Consider the following 20,634-nt stretch of genomic DNA (forward strand, 5'->3'; position numbering starts at 1 on the left):
AAAACATTGAGGCTTTCACAAGCACACGAAACTAAGATGCATCGTGCCATGTATTGAGGCACATCTGTTATAAATTAGAGGAACATGATGCTCCCAAATCAGTGCAACTGTGTCTGGGTAAAATGGTTGCAAGAAAGGAACTGATTTTTGAAAGAGACATTATGATAGGATGCCATGTTGCAGGACTATCTGTTCGGCAAATTGGGTCATCCCAGGTCAACAAATAGTGATACCATACTGAGATGAAAATGCAGGAAGTCATCAGCAAGTGCTATATGAAGTGGATGACCCACCATACTCACCAAACGTGACTGTAGGATGCTATAAGGATAACATGTAAAAACCACTGCATTACAGAGCAATGAATCATGCTACTCCCTCTACTGAGTAGATGGGTGGAGTGGGTGTGGTGGATGCCTGATGAACGTCTCTTAGCACAGTGTGTAACCCCAACTATTTGGAGGTGGCAATGTGATGGTATGGTTCTATTTTTTTTTTCCTAGTTTAGCCTCAGACCTCTGTTTGTGGTGCCATGAACACTGAACATGCTTCCTATTCTGTGGCATTTCTACCGAACTGACCATTGTCTCTTTCGGTCAGACAATGCACCGTGTCATGAGGCTACTACTGTAACTACATGGTTTGTGGACATGAACATCACTGCACTTGAATGGCCTTCACAGAGTCCTGATTTCAACTCCACTGAGCATCTGTAGGGCATTCTGAACAGGAGTGTCAAGGGATGTCTGTCTTATAACAGTCCAGGACCTCATTACATGCCTACAGGAAGAAAGATTCAAAATTCCCAGATCAATATTGTATACCCCATAGGACTGCTGCGGTCCACAGCAAAAGGAGGTCCTACATCTTATTAAAGGTGGAGCCATGGCTGTTTATTCCTCCACGGACACCACAATATTGTGGTGTCCATAGTCTTCTTTCCAAGCAGTGTATAAACCCCATTTTATTATTAATTTTCAGTCTAATCTCAAATAATTTCATTTTTAACTTTTAATGTAAGACTCAAAGAACAGGATATATTTGATGATAAAGCATAAGTAAATTATTAGATAAACATAACAAACGTATCAAAATTCACGTAATTCACCTGAATAATTATTGTTCAAACACTTACCATAATTTCTTACTTGCAGCAGCAATAGGTACACGAGCAATTATAACTGATGTGTTCTTTGGAACTAAAGCTTCATCACTCTCATACACTACAGCAAAATAAAGTTAATACATTCAACAAATAGTCAACAAATAGTGATACCAAAACTGACAAAACTTTTAAAATATTTTCATACAGTCTGTTTATACTATAAACGTCTTATTTTCTCAACCACTGAAATTTTTTTTTTTTTTGAACAAAAGAAATTATAGCATTGTAATAAAGGTTTGTGAATTGCGAACAATGGGTTTGATTTCAAATACCAGAAACTTTGCCTGATTTTTTGATGTCACTATTTCAAATGAACGTGTATTTTTCATTGACAACATAAAAATTTAACTAGCCTTACTTGGTAATACAGAATGCTGTGATTCACTTTTGCTTATGTTTCATTAAAGTAGCAATGGAAGTAAATAACCACAGAAATCTTAAAATGTTCAATGTTTAAATATTCATTTACATGGCAGGCAAATTTTGAAGATTGGTGTGAGACCACCATCCTGATTATTGCAAGCGAGCATGAAGTAGCTTGAAAAAGTTTCATGTTCGGCCTAGAAAGCAGGATCTTCTGATTGAGACAAGTAAGCAACGGTCAGAGTAAAAAGAATCTACTGATATTTTTCTTGAAATACTGAAGGTTATAATTGTTGTAACACTTCAAGAAGAAAGCTGTTTCACACAATTGAGACAAATGGAATGAACACGTATGACAGCTTTAAAAGGACGACAGGAAGCTGCTACTTGTATTGCAATAAACTTGGTGAAAAAAGGAGTAAAGATGACAATTCAATGGAGCTACTAACTCTTTATTAATGTGAAATCCACCTACCTAGGAATGGTTCTGATGTTTGAGGCATTGTACCATGGGCATAAAATAGCATATTGAAAGCAAATAGGACAAAACAGGATTCTAAATTTATTAAAAGCAGAAAAAGCAATTCTGAGAGGAGAACAAGAAAGATAGAAAGAGAGAGAGATTAGATCCTGTTTAGTGATTTGATTTGTATATAATCGAGATACAGGAAAGATGAACTGATTACCTTCTTCCAAACACATAGGATAACACTTTAAATGCTATCAAAACTGTATTTGGATGGAAATGAAGGTGGCTACATCATTTTTAATCCAATGGAGAATGCATGAAAGTAAGTTTAGGGAGGTAGCTCTAGACTATCTTTAAGCTTGGGATGTTAGAGCAGTGCATTGTTTGTCAGATAATTAAAAGGATTAGATTGAATGGCCATAAATAAATCTACAATAGGGTTATTGCTCAATCAAAGAAGATCAGTTATGTTGCTGACTTACTTGGCCTAGCTGTTAGTGTATTCATTCTTCAACCATGAATCTTGCCATGGGAATGAATTTTGTGATTGTCTTTAGGAGATGATTTTAATTGCCTGATGTGAAACCATGTTTTGTTTCTAGAACACAATTTCTGGACTATGTAAAAATAAATAAATTATGTATATATGTAAAATAAATAATAATAATAATAATAAACATTAGCCCACTCATGGTACTATAAGTTTGCAAAAACCTTTCATGGGTGGGAGTCACATTTAAAAAAATGTGACTGAGAGAGTAAGTGATAGAACCATATCTGGAGACAGTACTGATGGTAGAGTCCAAAGAGAGATAGGAATTCATCATGAGCTCATGGTTTTTAAGGATATCATTGTCAAACAACATCTTTTAATTTTACATGAATTTACATTCAACACTATTGAGCATAAAGCTGTAATAAGCAAAATGATTTTATTCTTTGATTGAAACAAAAACCCTATGATTCTCTAAATCAAAGGGTTAATTCTTGTGAGTAGTCTTCTGCACATATGCTCTTCTTACAGCATCTTTCCAATACTGGAACAATAATAAAAAAAATAAATAAAATAAAATAGAAAATGCAGTCATTTTAAAATGGCAGGCAAAAACAGTCCCAGATCTTGGAAGATCAGTGAAGTGGATTTGACAACGATTTTGTTACATGTTTGAAAAGGGTATCAAAGTAATGTTAAATATCACAGTAGTAGAAGCTGTGTCAATGGTAAGTGAACACCCACTTATATGTGGAATGACAACAGAGATGACACAAAAGAAAAAAATGGCTATAGCATTCAACACGCATGAAAGCTTCTTTAGTAGGAGCCAACTACAAGTAAAATTCCAAAACTGGAAATTGGACGAGAGTTCTGGTAATACAGGAAGGCAAATTATTTTTACATTGTATTACAAAGGGCAGCTAACAAAGAAAAGGTAACTGCTGGGTTATATGATGGATTTCCAAAACAGGAAATCCATCATATACATCAGGGGTGGCCAAGACATTGACTGTGGCCGACCGCAAGGCACCTGAATGTAGCAAATTATTCGTTTCTTAACGAATGTAGCAAATTAAACAAATAAATAGATTGAAAATGAATAGATAAATGATAATTAAAATTATTAATTGATACAAAATTGTCAAACATGTCAAACTAATTTATTTCTAATTTGATGTAAACTTCATAATTTAGTGGTTAACAATGAAGCCATTGCTTTGCAGCAATCATATTATTCCCTTCACGGTTCTGAATGCGCTTAATGGCAACACGTTTCCCATTTGACGTGTACACTGGCAATTGACAGTCCATCTACGTATTGTTCTTGATCAAGACTCTTGCAGCCAAAGTGTCTCGATTATCCAGTATTTTAGTACCGAGTAATCTCATGAAATCCTTTTCTGTTTATCGATCTTTAGTGTGTACTATTTTAAATTAAGCAAGTGAATGCAATTAAGTATTTTTTATTTTTATTTTTAGAGGTACCTGTGGCATAGTATAATTATTAATAATTATACTAAATTAGTATTGTTTAAAAAAAAAAAAAAATAAAATAAAACAAAAAATAAGGATAACAATGGGTGAGCCAAGAACAACTGTGAAAAAAATAAAAACTTATCACTATCAGAAGCTTCTGCTTTTTGCAGATGACCTAGTTCTGCTTAGCTCTTCCACAGATGACCACCAGTGGACCCTGGATAGGTTTGTAGCTGTTTGTGCAGATGCCGGAATGAAGATCAGTGTGGCCAAAACTGAAACATTTGTGGTCTCAAGACAACCATCCCAGTGCACTCTACATGTAAGTGGAGTCTGTTAGATCCTAAATGAAGGAATCTTGGAAAGAAATCATTCATTTGGAATCTAACATATAAAACTTGCTGACGAAGAGAAATACCTGCACATCAGCTATAATTAAAAGTGAAACCTCTTCACTTTATGTAAAATTTGTATTCTTTATTTTAAGTACCTTATATTTAAGCTGTGGTGATTATATTAAGATTTCAGTTTAAAGTATGTCTAAAAAGAGAGATAATCTGATTTAAATTTAAGCCTCACTTAAGCTATGTAAAATTTACTGTGATTCATCTAAAAAGTTGCTAAGTAATAATTCCTGGAAGGCATAAAGCTACACGTGTACAGCGTAATGCTGGTGGCTATAGCTTACTCGGAAAATTGCATTCTGTGAATCCAAGTGTCGTAAAAGCGAAGGATGAACCCAAAGGGGTGAAAAGATAAGGGTCATGTGCAAAAAGGGAGACTGAGAAAAAGAGGGCGCTCTATAGAAAAATATAAGGGGTTGAGTCCGTATCGGGAGGTCTCTCTCTGGTCGTAACGTTCTCCTGTTTTGGTGGTTCAGAAGTTAGCTGGCAGTTTAGCGTAGGGGGGGTTGAAGTCTGTGATAAGATGTCGGACAGCGAGCGTTCTTAAAAATGAAGTAGGATTCTATGTAAAGATGAAGGTAAAAGTTACAGTCCTAGCAGAATCAAGCCGTCGCTGAAAAGTCCCATCAAATTGTTCATGAAACGCAAAGATTTGAGTCTGTTTTTAGCAGAAGGAATAAAGATAGCATAACCCCTACGTTGGCGTATGGACAGCCAACAGATGAGAAGTATCCAGACCCACACGAGGTGCTGAACGACACGGAAAAACTCGGTAAGGTGCAATTATTCTATTTCGTGTGAAAGTTCATTAGAAGAGAGAAGATTGTTTACGAATATGAAATTAAGAACTGTATTCTAAAAAACTCTGTGGACAGTCTCAAATTAGAAAGTTAGCCTCCTTTGAGAGTAAGAAAATTGTTTGGAAGAGATCTTTTTGTAATTTTTGTATGTGATAGGATTAACTTAATGCAATAAGAATAGTAGAATTTAGTATCTCAGTAACATTAGAATGTTTGTTAGATTTCTCTTCCAAGTAATACTACTGAAAGGAATTTAGCTTAACTTCATATCATTTGCTATATATCCCATGCGCAGTTACTGTGTTTAGCATGCCTTATAAGATTTAATTAATTTAGAAAGTGTTAACCTCTTAATTCGAGTTTTATTTAGTATTGAGCATAATTGAGTGTATGAATTTTGTATTGTGTTTTAGATATTCCAATAAACATGTCACATTTACCTGAACCTGAGTAAGCCTGATTACGATTCCAACTTACCACTTATAAAAATAGAACCTATTTTGGCGGGAAGGATTCAGAGAACGAATATAATAATAGATTTAGGTCACGACTGCAATAATCTAAATCTATACGGCAGTTTAAGTAAGATATTGTGTAAGAAAGCTAAGAATCTAGTATTGTCTCCCTGAGTATGGATCTTTTCTACTATAGGATACTGGCTGGCGTAGCAAAATATAAATTCGCCAGTATCCGAAGAGGAAACAACAATCCTAGATATAAGAATAAGATTAAAGTAAGAGAAGAAAGAATAAAAAACGAAAGGTAAATATATAACAATAGAGCGAACAGCCGGTAGGATTTTGATTGTATAAGGTTTTAGGTAAGAAAGGATAAATTTAAGTAAACAACGAATTAAGCATAAATTAAATTAAGTATAGAAACATCAATATAACAAGTTCCAATGAGGCAGGTGGAGAAGTTTAAATACCTTGGGTTCATATTCACGAATGATGGAAAATGGGACATAGAGCTAGATATTCGAATTGGCTTAGCAAGCTCAATATAGCGGGAGCTTGGCCGTTCGGTAGTATTGAAGCAGGAGTTAAGCCAGAAGGCAAAGCTGGCTGTCTTCAATACAGTCTATGTCCCCATCCTCACCTATGGTCATGAGAGTTGGGTAATGACCGAAAGAATGCAGACACGAATCCAAGCGGCTGAAATGAGGTTCCATCAAGGGGGTTGCAGGGCTGACAAGACTCGACAGAGTCAGAAGCTATGCAATTCGGGAAACCCTCAATATTCAACCGCTGCTTCTCCATGTTGAAAGATCACAGTTATGTTGGTACGGACCATTGGTTAGAATGCCACAAGAGAGGCTCCCTCAGCAGGCCCTCTTTGGAGGCCACGTGGAAGGCCAAGGACTCGCGGGATAGATTATATCCAAAACCTAGGGTGGACATGTTTGGGAATCCCACCAAAACACCTGAGCTTGGTGGCAGAGGATCGTGACCATTGGAAGTTTCTCTTGCAGCTGTTTCCCCCCCCCCCTCAACCCAATTAGGAAAGGTGGGTCTTGAAGATGTATGAATGTATGTATGTATCATTATCATAAAAATGGGAAGAAGATTTTTTCTTTATTATGATGAAAGACAAATACGTTATGTATAATTTGCAACGTGAATGTGGCTTTACTGAAAAAAGCAAACATTGAAAGACACTATCGAACTATTCATAAAAATACGAAGAAGATTATCCAGATTAGCCTTAACAAAAGCAAAGGTACATCAAATGAAGACACTACTGGCAACACAACAAAATATTTTCGTCAAGTACGATACAGGTGCAAAGGCTGCTACAATTGCATCACTCAAAGTTGCTGAAACTTTACTTAAACGTAATAAGCAGTTTCAAGATGGAGAATTATGGAAGGAAGCCTTCAAAGCTGGTGAAATATTATTTCAAAATTTTAAGAATAAATCAGAAATCATAACTGCTATTAACAATATGTCATTATCACAAAACACAATCATGCGTAGAGCAGAAGAAACCAATCGAACCTTGAAGAGATTCTGCATGAAAACATAAATAAGTGCAATTTTTTGTCACTACAGTTTGACGAATCTACTGATGATGCTGGTACTGCACAAGTATGTATTTTTATTTGAATGGTTTTTGAGGATATGTCAGCCACAGGAGAATTATTAACTGTTATTCCAATTCAAGGATGAACAAGAGGACAAGATATCTATGATTTATTTCAAAATTACATTGTATGTACAAGTTTTCCAATTCATAAGTTAGTGCCAATAACTACGGACAGGAGCACCTGCAATGGTAGGTAATAAAATCGGTTTTGTCACTCTTTGTAAAAACGATGAAGATATACCAAGTTTTGTGGACTATCATTGCATCATCCATCAACAGGCCTTGTGTTCAAAAGTACTGAAATTCAATCATGTTATGAATGTTGCTTTCAAAATTGTTAATTCAATAAGATCAAATAGCTTGCTGCATCGTCAATTTCGGGCTTTGCTAAAAGAATGCGAAAGTGAGCATAGTGAATTATTGTTACATACTAACGTAAGATGGTTAAGCTGCGCCACATTTTCAGCAAGATTCAGAGAACTTCTTCCAGAAATAAATTCATTTTTGAAAAACAGAGATGATTCACTGTAATATTTTAATTAACAATTAAATGATAAAGAATGCTACTTGACCTCGCCTTTTTCTGTGACATTACAGAAAAACTAAATAACCTAAATTTAGAATTACAAGGAAAATATAAAACAATCGTTGATATGATAAGCTCCTTGAAATCATTCAAGGAAAAATTAAACATGCCTGAAATACAATTAAAGCGGTGCGAACTGAAACATTTTAAAAATTTGGCTGACCAGTCAAGGAATATACAAAACGTCACCTTTAATAAACACGCTGAAAGCATAAGACTTTTAATAAATGAATTTGAGGTAAGATTTGTAGGAATCAGTAAGCCCGTTGGTATCGCTACTTTTTTTTATCATATCCCCTCAATGAAAATATTAATGTTGAGAATACAGCTTCAAAATTGAATGAATTTCTCGACACAAATAGAGTAGATTTGGAAGAAGAAATTATAAAAATGAAATCCGATATCCACCTCAAATCAATTGCTTCAAATAATAGTTTTTGGAAGTTGATCCACAAAAGTAAATATCCAAATATTTGGAGAAAATCCACTTACTTTAACGCATTTTTTGGATCAACTTATTTGTGCGAATCGGCATTCTCATGTATGAATGCTATTAAGACAAAGCATAGATCGCAGCTAAGTGATCAATATCTGGAATCGTGTTTACAAATTTCTTTAAGTTCGTACAATCCAGATTATGATCGCTTAGTTGCATCTATGCAATGTCAGGTATCGTCCAATTAAATTAAAATATTCAATTTTGTTTGTATAATTTTATTTTTTTTTGTATTTTTTATTGTTATTATATTTTTAATAAAGTTATGAACAATAAATGTCATTTTTTGTTATATTTATTGCCTCATAAACTTTAAAAAAATATTTTTTGTATTTTTTATTGTTATTATTTTTTTAATAAAGTTATGAACAATAAATATCATTTTTTTGTTATATTTATTGCCTCATAAACTTTTAAAAATCTCGAAAATATTCCACAATTTTCGATCGCATCTATAGTCGCCTGCAGAGATATTTTCACTAGGTAAGTAGCCCCCCCGTCTAAAAGTTTGGTCATTTTGAGAAAATTTGGAGAAAAGGCAGCACCAATAAAATGGCAAGTACTTGTTAGCTTTGTGAGAAGCATAGCCATTACTAGACACCATTTCCAAATGTAAAAATAAAAATATGAATTCACATGTAGAGAATGAATACAAAGTCTTATTATATTATGGTTGAATGCAATGTCTTCAAACTCGTTCATCATTCAAGAGCTTTTTAGCAGATTTTAAAAAGGAAGTGACAAATCCAGAGTTAAATAGAATATCGACATCTTTCCGAAAAAAAAAAATGTACTAATGTTTTGAAAATAATCAAATTCATAAAACTCTCGGATGGAGTTTTGTGAATTTGATGCCACAGTCTTCCTTGCTGTATTCTGTCAAAAGCTTTAACAAAATCCAAAGTTATCATAGTATATCCATTCTCCTTGTCTAATTGGCATTATTACAGAATGTGAGCAAGTTACTAAAACATGATCGTCCTTTTGTAAACCCATGCTGTTCACTGCTAGGTAGACATTCTCTGTCAACCCATTTCTGAATGTGAGCCCTGACCATTATTAATTTCTAATCTTAATAGAATTTTTGTATAAATAAGTACTTCAGCTGTCAAAAAAATAATAATAATAATAATAAATAAATAAAATAAATAATAACATGTAATGAAACATCTCTTCCAATGTACAAACAAAAGGAAAATGTGCATATGAATAAAAATTCTATAAAAACAAATCATTCATATTACAATAAAATTAAAATTCCATCATTAATTGTAGATTAAGTAACATAGCACATTTTGTAATCATTCAAAGCACTTCAATGACTGAATTCACCCACTACATGAAAGACTCTCAGCAAAATTCCAGGAAATAGAACCATATTACTTAACTAATCCTTAAATTGAGAAACCATGAAAACTGACTTTAATAATGAAAACTAACTCACATTAGATAAAATCTTTAATATTATAATAACAAAATTTCTGACTCATAAAATAAAACTGATTTCATTTCTATTGAAATTAAGACAATAAAAATTTCATTGGCTTTTCAAAATATTTTAAGTTGAATCCTATATGGATTTATTCAGCTTGAATAAAATTTTGCATAATAAACTAATTATATATTATGGAATATATAATTTATATAAGTTATATATAAGTTATGGAATAATTATATATTCCATAACTCCCCCCCCCCCCCCCAACACCCACAATGACTTTCCATTTCACTGTTTTATCACTTCATATAACAGGGCATTTTATCTGCTCCTACAAATAATTCTCTTTCAACTTTTCTTCAACTACTTCTAGCAAATAGCTAACACACGCAGCATCCATTATCATTATTTTCAATTGCACAAGTGTACATATCCATTTTAGTCAACAAGTGCTGTTGGCAGCCATTACATACTTCAAATGCTCTATCTGAAATGGTAAAAGTACAGCAGTGTACTTCAGATAAATAATAATATTACTTCAAGTGCACCTCAACAGTGCAGCTGAAGTATTATTTTTATTTTATAGCATGAAGTTAATAAATATGAGATTTCTTCATTCTACATTATTTCCATAATATACTTAACAGTCAAATCTTGTGCTTGCTAAGTATATATATTTTTTAGTCTTTTTCTAGATTTTGTTCCTTGGAACAAATTTAAATGCTAATTTCTAATCTTAATAGAATTTTTGTATAAATAAGTACTTCAGCTGTCAAAAAAAAAAAAAAAAATAATAATAATAATAATAATGATAAATAAATAAATAAAATAAATAATAACATGTAACGAAACATCTCTTTCAATGTACAAACAAAATGAAAATGTGCATATGAATAAAAATTCCATAAAAACAAATCATTCGTATTACAATAAAATTAAAATAGATAATTGTTTTTTTTTTTTAAATACTTCAATGTTGTGGGATATCCAAATATATGGATGTTCTATACTGTATAATCCAGCATTGTTAGAATTGTGAATCTGATTTTTTTATTTATCCCATATGTAAGAGGTGTAAGAACCAACAACACACTTCTGCTGCGTGTGGGGTGCGCAATCTGAGAAAGAAGAAATTCATTCACGTTTTACTTGTAGAGCTGGAAGTCAATTGGGAAATACATTATGAGGAATGCTGTTCATTTATTTTATTTATTTATAGGCACAGTTTGTTGTTAGACAGTGGGAGCAGAGAAAATGTACTGTTAGATGGTGTAATTAATGAGGAAGAGGAGAAACAGGTTCAGTATGTTTGCAGTTGTAATGAAATAGGATGTTGGGCAGCTGCTGCTCTTGTTTTAATAGTCCCAACAATAAGAGAACGAATAATTGGTGCTACCATTCCTCTGCTAAAGTAGCTAGGCAGGTGGGTGTAAAACAGTACTGTTAGGAGAAAAGAATGCCTAGTTTTTAAAGGCTTAAAGTATCCAGACTGGTGATATGTGAATTACTAAGGATAAGGGAAGGTGAACTGAGATCCCTTTTGCAAGAGGCAGGACTGCATTTTCGTGGCAATGACCAACCAAATGATCCTTTCCTCACTGAAAGATAGTATGAACATCAGAGTTGAAGATATAGTTATGGATTATCTTGAATCTTGAAGCAATTCACAGATCACAACCAACCATCCCTGGGCACCTAAAATATGCCACTTCCTGGTCAGCAGATGTAACCAACAAACTAAAACCTTAAAATTCCAGACCTCCTCCTCCCCTCATGGACTTCCAAAACCCCATAAAAAGGAGGTACCATTATACCCAGTTATAGACCAGGGTTTCCCAAACTGTGTTCTACGAGAAGTTCTCCTGGAATTTGTCATTTTAGTTTTCTAAGCATTTTATATGAAAAAATATTTTATATTGGAAATATTCTGAGGAGAATAACATTTGTGAATATGTTGAAAAGCTCAGACCCAGAACCCTTAATAACATCTGTGTAGCAAATGTTAGTGACAAAGCAGTGTATTTTTAAACGTGGAAGTATTCATGAATTATCGTTAACTTTCACACATTGATACCTTTCAACATTTAGGAAAGAGAATACTGACTGGTTTATGACTGGTCATAAAAATTGCTTGCAAGCGGATTATAACAATGGCGGCATATCCTCTGATCTGAAAACTGAAGGAAATGACATCTGTGTAAATGTCAGTGACCAAGCGGCATATTTTTAAACATGGAAATATTCATAAATTAACATTAATTTTCACACATTGAAAACTTTCAACAATCGGGAAAGAGAATACCTCTGTTTATGACTGATCATAAAAATTGCCTGCAAGCCAATTACAACAATGGGCGGAGTATCCCCTGTTCTCAAAACTGAAAGAAATAACATCTGCATTGCAAATGTTAGTGGCCAATCAGAAAGGAAGTATAAAGAAAATTTTTCCACTGAAATTGAAGATCAAGGTAGTCAGTATATCCGGTTTTCAAATCTAGCAATACTGAATACTTTCTTTGCAAGTTCATATTGTAGAGTGAAAGTGCTTGTTTCGAAACCGTAGTGCCATGATTTTTTAAAAGTAACAGGCCTGCAGATTTAAATTTTAATATGAATAAGAGACAAGGGACTTTGTTTAATTTTGGTATTAAGAAATCTTTATTGAAGGTGTTTGAGACGCAACAGATAGCGAGTCATCCACCACCAGCACACAGGAGAAAAAGTCTGCATTTACTCGTAAGTACTTATAATATTATAAATTTTTGGTTATAAGAATGGGATGTCAATGAAAATCAGCACAAATTAATTTAATGATGTTTATGTTTAATTGATGTTTAATTAATTAATAATCAACTATTATTAATAATAAAAGATCAGCTAAATTAACAATTAATTAATACATTACAAAATAACCAAGGTGTTCCGTGGAAATTTCAGTATTTGTGAAGTGTTCCGTCGTAGGAAAAGTTAGGGAAACGCTGTTGTAGACGATAACTCCAAACTAACCAAACAATCATATCACTGGCAATACCCCTTTCACATATTGAAAACTTGTCCAGTATGCAAGACCTCACCCTCCTCAACACCACGTGATGGTCAGTTTCGATGTTTCCTTCTTATTCACAATGGTTCTTTGGCTCTAATCCAAGTGGAATTTCCACCCAATATCTCAGCACTGTTTCAGTTCACTATGAACTCGGGCTATTTCGTTTGGCAAGGAAAATTCTACAAACAAATGCAGATGACTAGTAAATTATTTAAGGAAATTGCAATATGTATACTGGAATATTAATTAAAATAAACTTTAATGAATACGTCCTATATTTCGGCAATGTCACATTGCCATCTTCATAGGAACATACAAATATGACACGTGCATGTAGGAACTACAAAAAGCAAATGAGGCAGAAGATAAGAAACTGCTCTTGTTCCTAAAGTCCTAATGGTGCCCCCCTAGCAGGCTATATTGGGTTGTCTTGGCTGTTGGGGGGGTTGTGGTTTACTGGTTTTAATATTTTTGGGGGATTGTAGCCATTGGCTAAGAAAGTATTTAAGGATGTGGTTTAGTTCCGTAGTTAGGGCATTGTCATCGGACCAGATTATTTTTGCCCTGTTATTTGTAAATTTGAGAGACTTACATCATGAGAACAGCCCAATGGCCAAGATAACCCAATAATATAGCCTGCTAGAGGGCACCATTAAGACTTTAGGAACAAGAGTTTTTTGAAATGCTTCTGCCTGGTATCTCCAACTCTGGGCCTGGCTCCCACTGAAGAGACCTTAATAAAGGTCGAAACTAGTCTGGGTAGTGGCCCTTCCCTTAATGCATAACATTATACATATCCACAAGGAGATGTGTTTTGCATTATGGGAGATACTGAGATAGGAGTGGTGTTATCTTGCTCCACCTTTGCAATGAGTTGCCCGGTGTTGTACTACCTTACCCCAATCCTGAAGATACTTTCAGGCAAACTTTGTTTGCTCACACTTGGATAAAGGATTAAACTAAATTTATTATAGGAACAAGAGTGGTTTCTTATCTTCTACCTCATTTGATTTTTGGACTTGCTGCGTGCACCTGTCATATTGGTATGGTCCCATGAAGATAGCAATGTGACATTGCCAAAATATGGGAAGTAATCATTGAAGTTTCTTTAATGATTACACCACAGCAAGTTCAAATTAATATTCCAGTATATGTTGCAAATTCCTTAAATAATTTAATAGTCAGTGTTACCAACGTATAAGCCTTTCTACAAGAATTACTATCATCCACGGAGATTCCATCGCACGCAAGGCCCGCCAATACGGAAAACTGAAGTTGAGGATATCTAGACAACTAAATTGTTTGATCTTCCTAAAACGCTGCCGGAATAATGAAGTAATCCCAAATTGTGTTAAATTTAAGCACCACTTCTCTTCACAGAAGGCTCTCCGGATTTATAACTACACTAGCTTCGCCTACTACGAGAACAAATTACCGCTACGTGCGTTCTCCTAGCCAACAAAAAGAAAGCTTTACAGGCGCTAGACGAGGAGCTTTCGAGCATGCTGAACCATGACTTTTGGACGATTCCTTACGCCATCTTGTGCGCTTGGGCAACAAAAGAATGAATTTGAAAAAATACATAGTCAGCGCATCAAGAAAATTGATAATCTGTAAAAGAACTTCACCTCTGTACCACAGCAACCACTCAACACTGTAGTCAACCTCTCTTCCACTGTTTTGAAGCCTGAAGCACTCACTGCTCTTGCAAGTGGCCACAATTTTGCCTAAAATCGCCTAAAAAAAAATACTTGCCAGGGAAATAATGATCCAAATAGAATGTGGTATCCGCAACATTCCAAATCATATTGCCAACAATGTAAGAACAGATGTAGCCAGTGTTCTCACCAAAGCAAGACCACCAAAAACCAACATATCCAAAGAAGAATATACAGCTCTACTAGAAATGAAGAAAAACAAGAAAATAGTAATCACCAAAGCGGATAAGGGTAACGCCACTGTGATTCTCAACCAAAAGGACTACACAGGTAAGCTTAATGCTTTATTATTAGATCGGGCTACCTACCTCCCTATTGAATATAATCCTACCAGCTCTCAAATTAGAACACTCCACATAGGCTCCTTAAGGAGGTCACTTCTTAGCCTGAAGTTACCAACTAAAACCATTTAACTCTAGACCCCCCCCCCCCCAAATATATGGACTTCCAAAAATACATAAACAAAATGTGCCATTACGTCCCATAGTGGATGGCACTGATTTCCCCACATACAAATTAGCCAAAGTGCTCACACACTATACTGCAACACACCATCACACATAAAAAAAACTCAGCCCACTTCAAAGCCAGGATAGAAGAAAACCTCTCACTCCAACATACTGACATAATAGTCAGTTTTGACATCTCCTCCCTATTCATAAATGTCCCGCTCAAGGAAACCTTAGAGCTCATCCAAGCCAAATTTCCTCCCGATATCTCAGCCCTATTTCAGTTCACAATGAACTCAGGCTATTTCGTTTTGCAAGGAAAATTCTACAAACAGATAGAGCGAACAGCCATGAGTTCACCACTCTCCCCACCCTTGGCCAACTTCTTTATGGAGACTTTTGAAGAGAAAGCCTTAAACACTGCCCCACAAAAACCCACTATTTGGCTTCACTACATGGATGATATGTTCGCTATTGGGAAAAAAAAAGAGGAAAACAACAGCCTCCCTTTCCTAGACACTCTAATAACTCGCCAGCCTGATGGATCCTTGGTTTTTCTCTGTTTATAGAAAACCCACCCATATAGGCAGATACATTCACCAGCAATCTCCCCCCCCCCCTCCTCACAACAATATGGGGTTATAAAAACACTATATAACAGGGCAAAATTAATCTGCTCAGATGATAAGGCCCTAACTACGGAACTAAACCACATCCTTAATACTTTCTTAGCCAATGGCTACAACCCCCAAAAAATCCAAAAACTATAAAACCAGTAAACCACAACCCCCCACACACACACACAATAAAAATTACACTAAATCTATCACCATTCCCTACATCCTGGGCACCTCGGGAAAAAATAACCAAAATCCTTAAAAAAATATGACCTGACTTCTTGTTACAAACCATATAAAAAGTTGGCCTTCCTTATCCGCTCTACAAAGGACCAACCACTTCCCCTGGATCTACCTGGGATATACCAGGTCCCTTGCAGATGTAAACTGTCCTTTGGCCAAACAGGCAGCACAGCAAATATCAGGATTTCAGAACACAAGGACTACACCAGTACAGCCACTCAGGGCTTGTAGACCATGCTCTAGATACCCCGCAACAGAATACGTTGGAAGAAAGCCAAAGTAATACACCACAGCAAGTTCAAATACGATTCACAGACTATTCACAGAATCAGCCTCAGCTCTGAAAAAACGTTCCAAACCTCAATAAATTTGGGTGCATGAGACTGCCCCAAATTTGGGTCTTGCATCATGAAAACATCAGCCCAATGGCCAAGACAACTCAATATAGCCTGCTAGGGGGCACCATTAGGACTTTAGGAACAAGAGTAGTTTCTTATCTTCTGCCTCATTTGCTTTTTGTAGTTCCTGCATGCACATGGCAATGTGATATTGCCAAAATATAGGAAATATTATTAAAGTTTTCTTTTAATTAATATTCCAGATTCCTTAAATAATTTAATAGTCATGTGTTAACAATGTATAAGCCTTTCTACAACAACAACAACAACAAAAAGAGAGAGAGAGAACAGCCATGGGCTCCCCTCTTATTCTCCCCTTGGCATTCTTTTTGATGGAGACATTTGAAAAGAATAACCCGAATTCTATTCCTCTTAAAAACCAACCACTTGTTTGGCTATTTGGCAATGTGTTTGCTATTTGGTCACATGGCCTGGATGCCTTGCACACTTTCCCATCCCATTTGAACAGCCAATATCTAAAGATCCAAAAATAGAACTAATTAAAAAAAAAAAAAAAAGTTTTTTTAACACGTTTGTAAATTCCATAAAATTTTTAAAATGAATCCAAAAATAGAAAGTAACAACATTCTGTCCTTCCTAGACACTCTTGTTACAAGACAACCAAATGAATCTTTGACCTTCATTGCCTACAGCAAACTCATAGGTAAATACATCCATCAATAATCACTTACTCCTCATTTCCCAACAATTTGGCACTATAAAAACCGTAGTCCACTGGGCAAAATTAATTTGCTCAGGTAACACTGCTCTCACCAGAGAACTTAACTGCAAAAACCTTTTTGCAAATTGCAATCCACCCCCCCACATCAGATAAAAAGAATCCTTACACCCTGCACCCACATTGTCCTTCCCCTTTGAAATATAGATTATAGCAAATCCATCATCATCATCCTTTATATTTGTGGTCTCTCAGAAAAGATGTCCAAGATCTTAAAAAAGCACAATCTTGACACCACTTAAACTGCATAGAAAGCTATGCAGTTTTTAACCGGTGACACTATTCATTCTCCTGAATGACTAATTACAACCAATGGATTTACCTGGAGTGTACCAGGTACCCTGCAGCCGTAATTGTTCATAATATGGCCAAACAAGCAGGACAGCTGACATCTACACATCCAAACACCAGGACTACATCAGGTTCCACCACCATGGCCACTCATGATTGGCAGACCATGCCCTGGATATGAGGCAAAGAATCTATTGGAGATAAGCCACCTTACTCTACCAAAGCAAATTTAAATTTCAGAGTATTTTCATTGAGTCTGCTGCATCTCTTACCAACTATCCCAACCTAAACAAATATGATTATATCAAACTGTCTACCATATTGTAAAGCCTCATTTGCAGATATTCAACCCAATGGCCAAACACACCCAGCCAAAACCAACAGGTGACATAATTACAGGAATTCAGGCCTTCAGTATCTCTCCTGCTCCATCTTGGCTACTGAAGTGTAACATGTATGCACGTGTTTGATACCAATGTATTAATTCCTGAAGATGCCAATTTTACTTGGGTAAAATATAGTAAGTAATAATTAAAGTTTTAGTTAATATTTAGTCTATGTTATCAATTTCCTGAAACAACACCATGCATGATAATCAATGTGTAAGCCTGCACACCAGGATTACATGTGTTTATATTCATTTCACAAAACACCTTTACAAAATATATAAAGTATCAATTAACCAATGCAGGAAGTCAAGACTTACAGTGGAAGACCCACACTAACCATTATTCACAAAATACTTTTAATACCTCTTCTTAAACTCATTCACCATTGGGGAGTTCCACCTTTGGCGATCCGTTCCACTCATTTCATTATCCAAGCAAAATATCTAGTCTGCACACCCTTACTAATCACTCTTACACAACTTCAGAGAGTGACCCCTTGCTCTCTCCTTATGTTATGTACTGAAAATATTTTTTGTGACAATCTTATAGAATACCTATAGTAGCTTTCTATCATGCCTTCTCCTTGACCTGTCAACTAAACCCTGCAACTCACACACTTATCGCCAGCTTGGTCACTTGTCTTTGAATCTTTACCACCACCACCACCTCCTCCTCCTGATCCCCAGGTGATCATATCTGTGCACAATAGGCAAGATGAGGCTGAATCACAGGTTTACAAAAGAGGAGCAATAACCTCCTTATCTTTACTTGTTGTATTGTCCAATATACAAGTAATCCTTTGAGCTATTTTGCCAACTTTTGCAATGTGCCTCTGAAGATCAGAACTCTGTATGCCATCACCTCCAAATCCCTAGCACTGTCAATTTCCTGCAATACAGTACCATCATTATCATATGACATAATCTTTTCATCCCAAAATGCATCTTACATTTTGCAACATTAAATTGACCACAAGTATCCTTTGCCTATAATGTCAATTTATTTAATTCATCCTGCAGGAATCTAAATCATCTTTATCAATTATTTTCCTCCCATTTTTGCATCACTAACAAAAACTGACTATACCCCCTCCCCCTTAAATTATTCTCCATATCATAATATATACAAATTTTAGATTACTGGGTCTAGTACTCTTGCCCATCCATGGTAATATAGGTTGACCGACCTGTTGTGAATGAATTCCCCATTAAAAAATAAAATAAATAAATAAGTGCCCTGAAGCACTGGAGTGCCTCATGGTGCATGCAAGGTTTAAGGTAACAAGTAGTGTACCACAAGGATCAGTGCTTGGTCCACTGTTATTCAATCTGTACATTTATGATTTTGGGAAGGATTTGACAAGCGACATACAGTTATTTGCTGATGATGCAAAGATAGGTAGGATAATTAGGAATGCTGCTGGTATGCAGAACTTGCAGAATGATTTGAATAGGCTGGAATTGTGGGCATGGGAAAATGGGTATCAGTTCAATGTGAGTAAATGTAAAGTCATTCACTTTGGCATGATTAGATATCCAATGTCGTAATATATTGGTGGGATTAGGCTAGGGATGTTGGAGTGTTAATAGATAGGAAGTTGAAGTTCAGGGCCCATGTGGCAAAGATTGGAAATACAACTGAAAAGATAATTGCAATGCTGAAACAAACGTTCACATGTAAAGATAATTATTTTTACATGTGATTAATGTTATTTTGCCTCTTTACAATGCCTTGATAAGACCTCACTTGGACTATTGTGCACAGGTCTGGTTTCCTGGTTTCCGTTGTGATTCTAATATATTGGAGAAAGTACAAAGGAGAGTGTTAAAAATGATATCAGGATTGTGGAATATTGATCACGAAGTCAAACTGAGAATTTTGTAGACTGCAGACACTGGCAAACAGGAGAAAGAGGGGGTGATATGATTGAGACTTACAAACTTCTGAAAGGGTCATACAGGATTTCAACTAATGGAATTTTTCAATTTATGGAGGGTGGGGAAAGGAAGAGAGAGCATCCTTTGAAGCTGAGAATGAAGGCTGCCAAGAAGGGTGTGATGGTTAGATTTTTCTCTTAGAGGGTAGTGCGTGGTTTGGAATGGATTGCCTTTGGATGTTGAGTGCAAGCAGTGTGAATGAATTCAAGAATAAGTATGACAGCTGGTGTGTGTAGTATGTGGCCTACCTCAATGAGACTCTCTGACTTCCTGGAGGTCTCTCTTAATAATACTAATAATAATAACTTCTCTAAACTTGAATTTTCTCTTGTGTACCTTTTAACTCTTTTAACTTTTAAGTGAAATTTCGTTTAACTGAGCCAAATTATGCTATTCCTGATGTGACCCAATTAACCAGAATCCACTGTGCTACTCTCTAATGTCTGTCAGAACCCCCCCCCCCCACACACACACACCCCCATGCCAACTGCTTGGTATCTATTCCCATTTGCTGCAACTTATATCAGTTTTCCAAGCAGCATCATGGTAACCATTTCCTTTATCCAATTCCACTATCACTATTATAAAACTGAATACATTACTAGAACAAATGTGTTCAAAACAAGGTAAAAGTAATGCAGTCTAAAGAGAGTAAGTTCATCCCATCAGGAATTTTGTGACTTCATATAAAATAATATTCATACTAATCAAAGTTATACCATTAATCTCTCTCTTTCTTTTAGAGAAATAAAAAGAAAAGGGTGTAAATTATCACAAATCTTCAAAGCTTTTCAGTTTTCTGCGAGTTACTATAAGGTATGATAGTTAAGACTTCTGTGCATACTAATAAATTTCTCTTGGGAGAGTATAGAAAACTGCTAACTGCATTTTAGAAATCGCATTTCTTCACTTTTTAACAATTTATTTCCAACCCCATATTTCACTTGCATACTGTTCCAGTTAAAGCTTTCTTAAAAGATGCCACATAAAGGTTTGTTTAAAAATAAGTAACACACACACACATTGTAA

The 20,634-nt window shown here is 35.4% G+C and overlaps 1 protein-coding gene across 5 annotated transcripts in view; it reads right to left on the bottom strand.

The window, feature by feature from the left end:
* LOC150103030 (uncharacterized) overlaps positions 1 to 20,634 on the bottom strand; it is a 458,183-nt gene that overhangs the window by 340,007 nt on the left and 97,542 nt on the right. For all 5 annotated transcript variants that reach the window (XM_090398173.1, XM_090398177.1, XM_090398174.1 and 2 more), the window contains one exon: positions 1,136 to 1,223. In XM_090398173.1, coding sequence (XP_090254299.1) covers positions 1,136 to 1,223 — 88 coding nt within the window. The remainder of the gene's footprint in view (positions 1 to 1,135; positions 1,224 to 20,634) is intronic.

This window comes from Typopeltis vanoorti, chromosome 9 (genome assembly GCF_054136105.1).
Source record: "Typopeltis vanoorti isolate ZY-2024b chromosome 9, IOZ_Tvanoo_1.0, whole genome shotgun sequence".
NCBI lineage: Eukaryota > Metazoa > Arthropoda > Arachnida > Uropygi > Thelyphonidae > Typopeltis > Typopeltis vanoorti.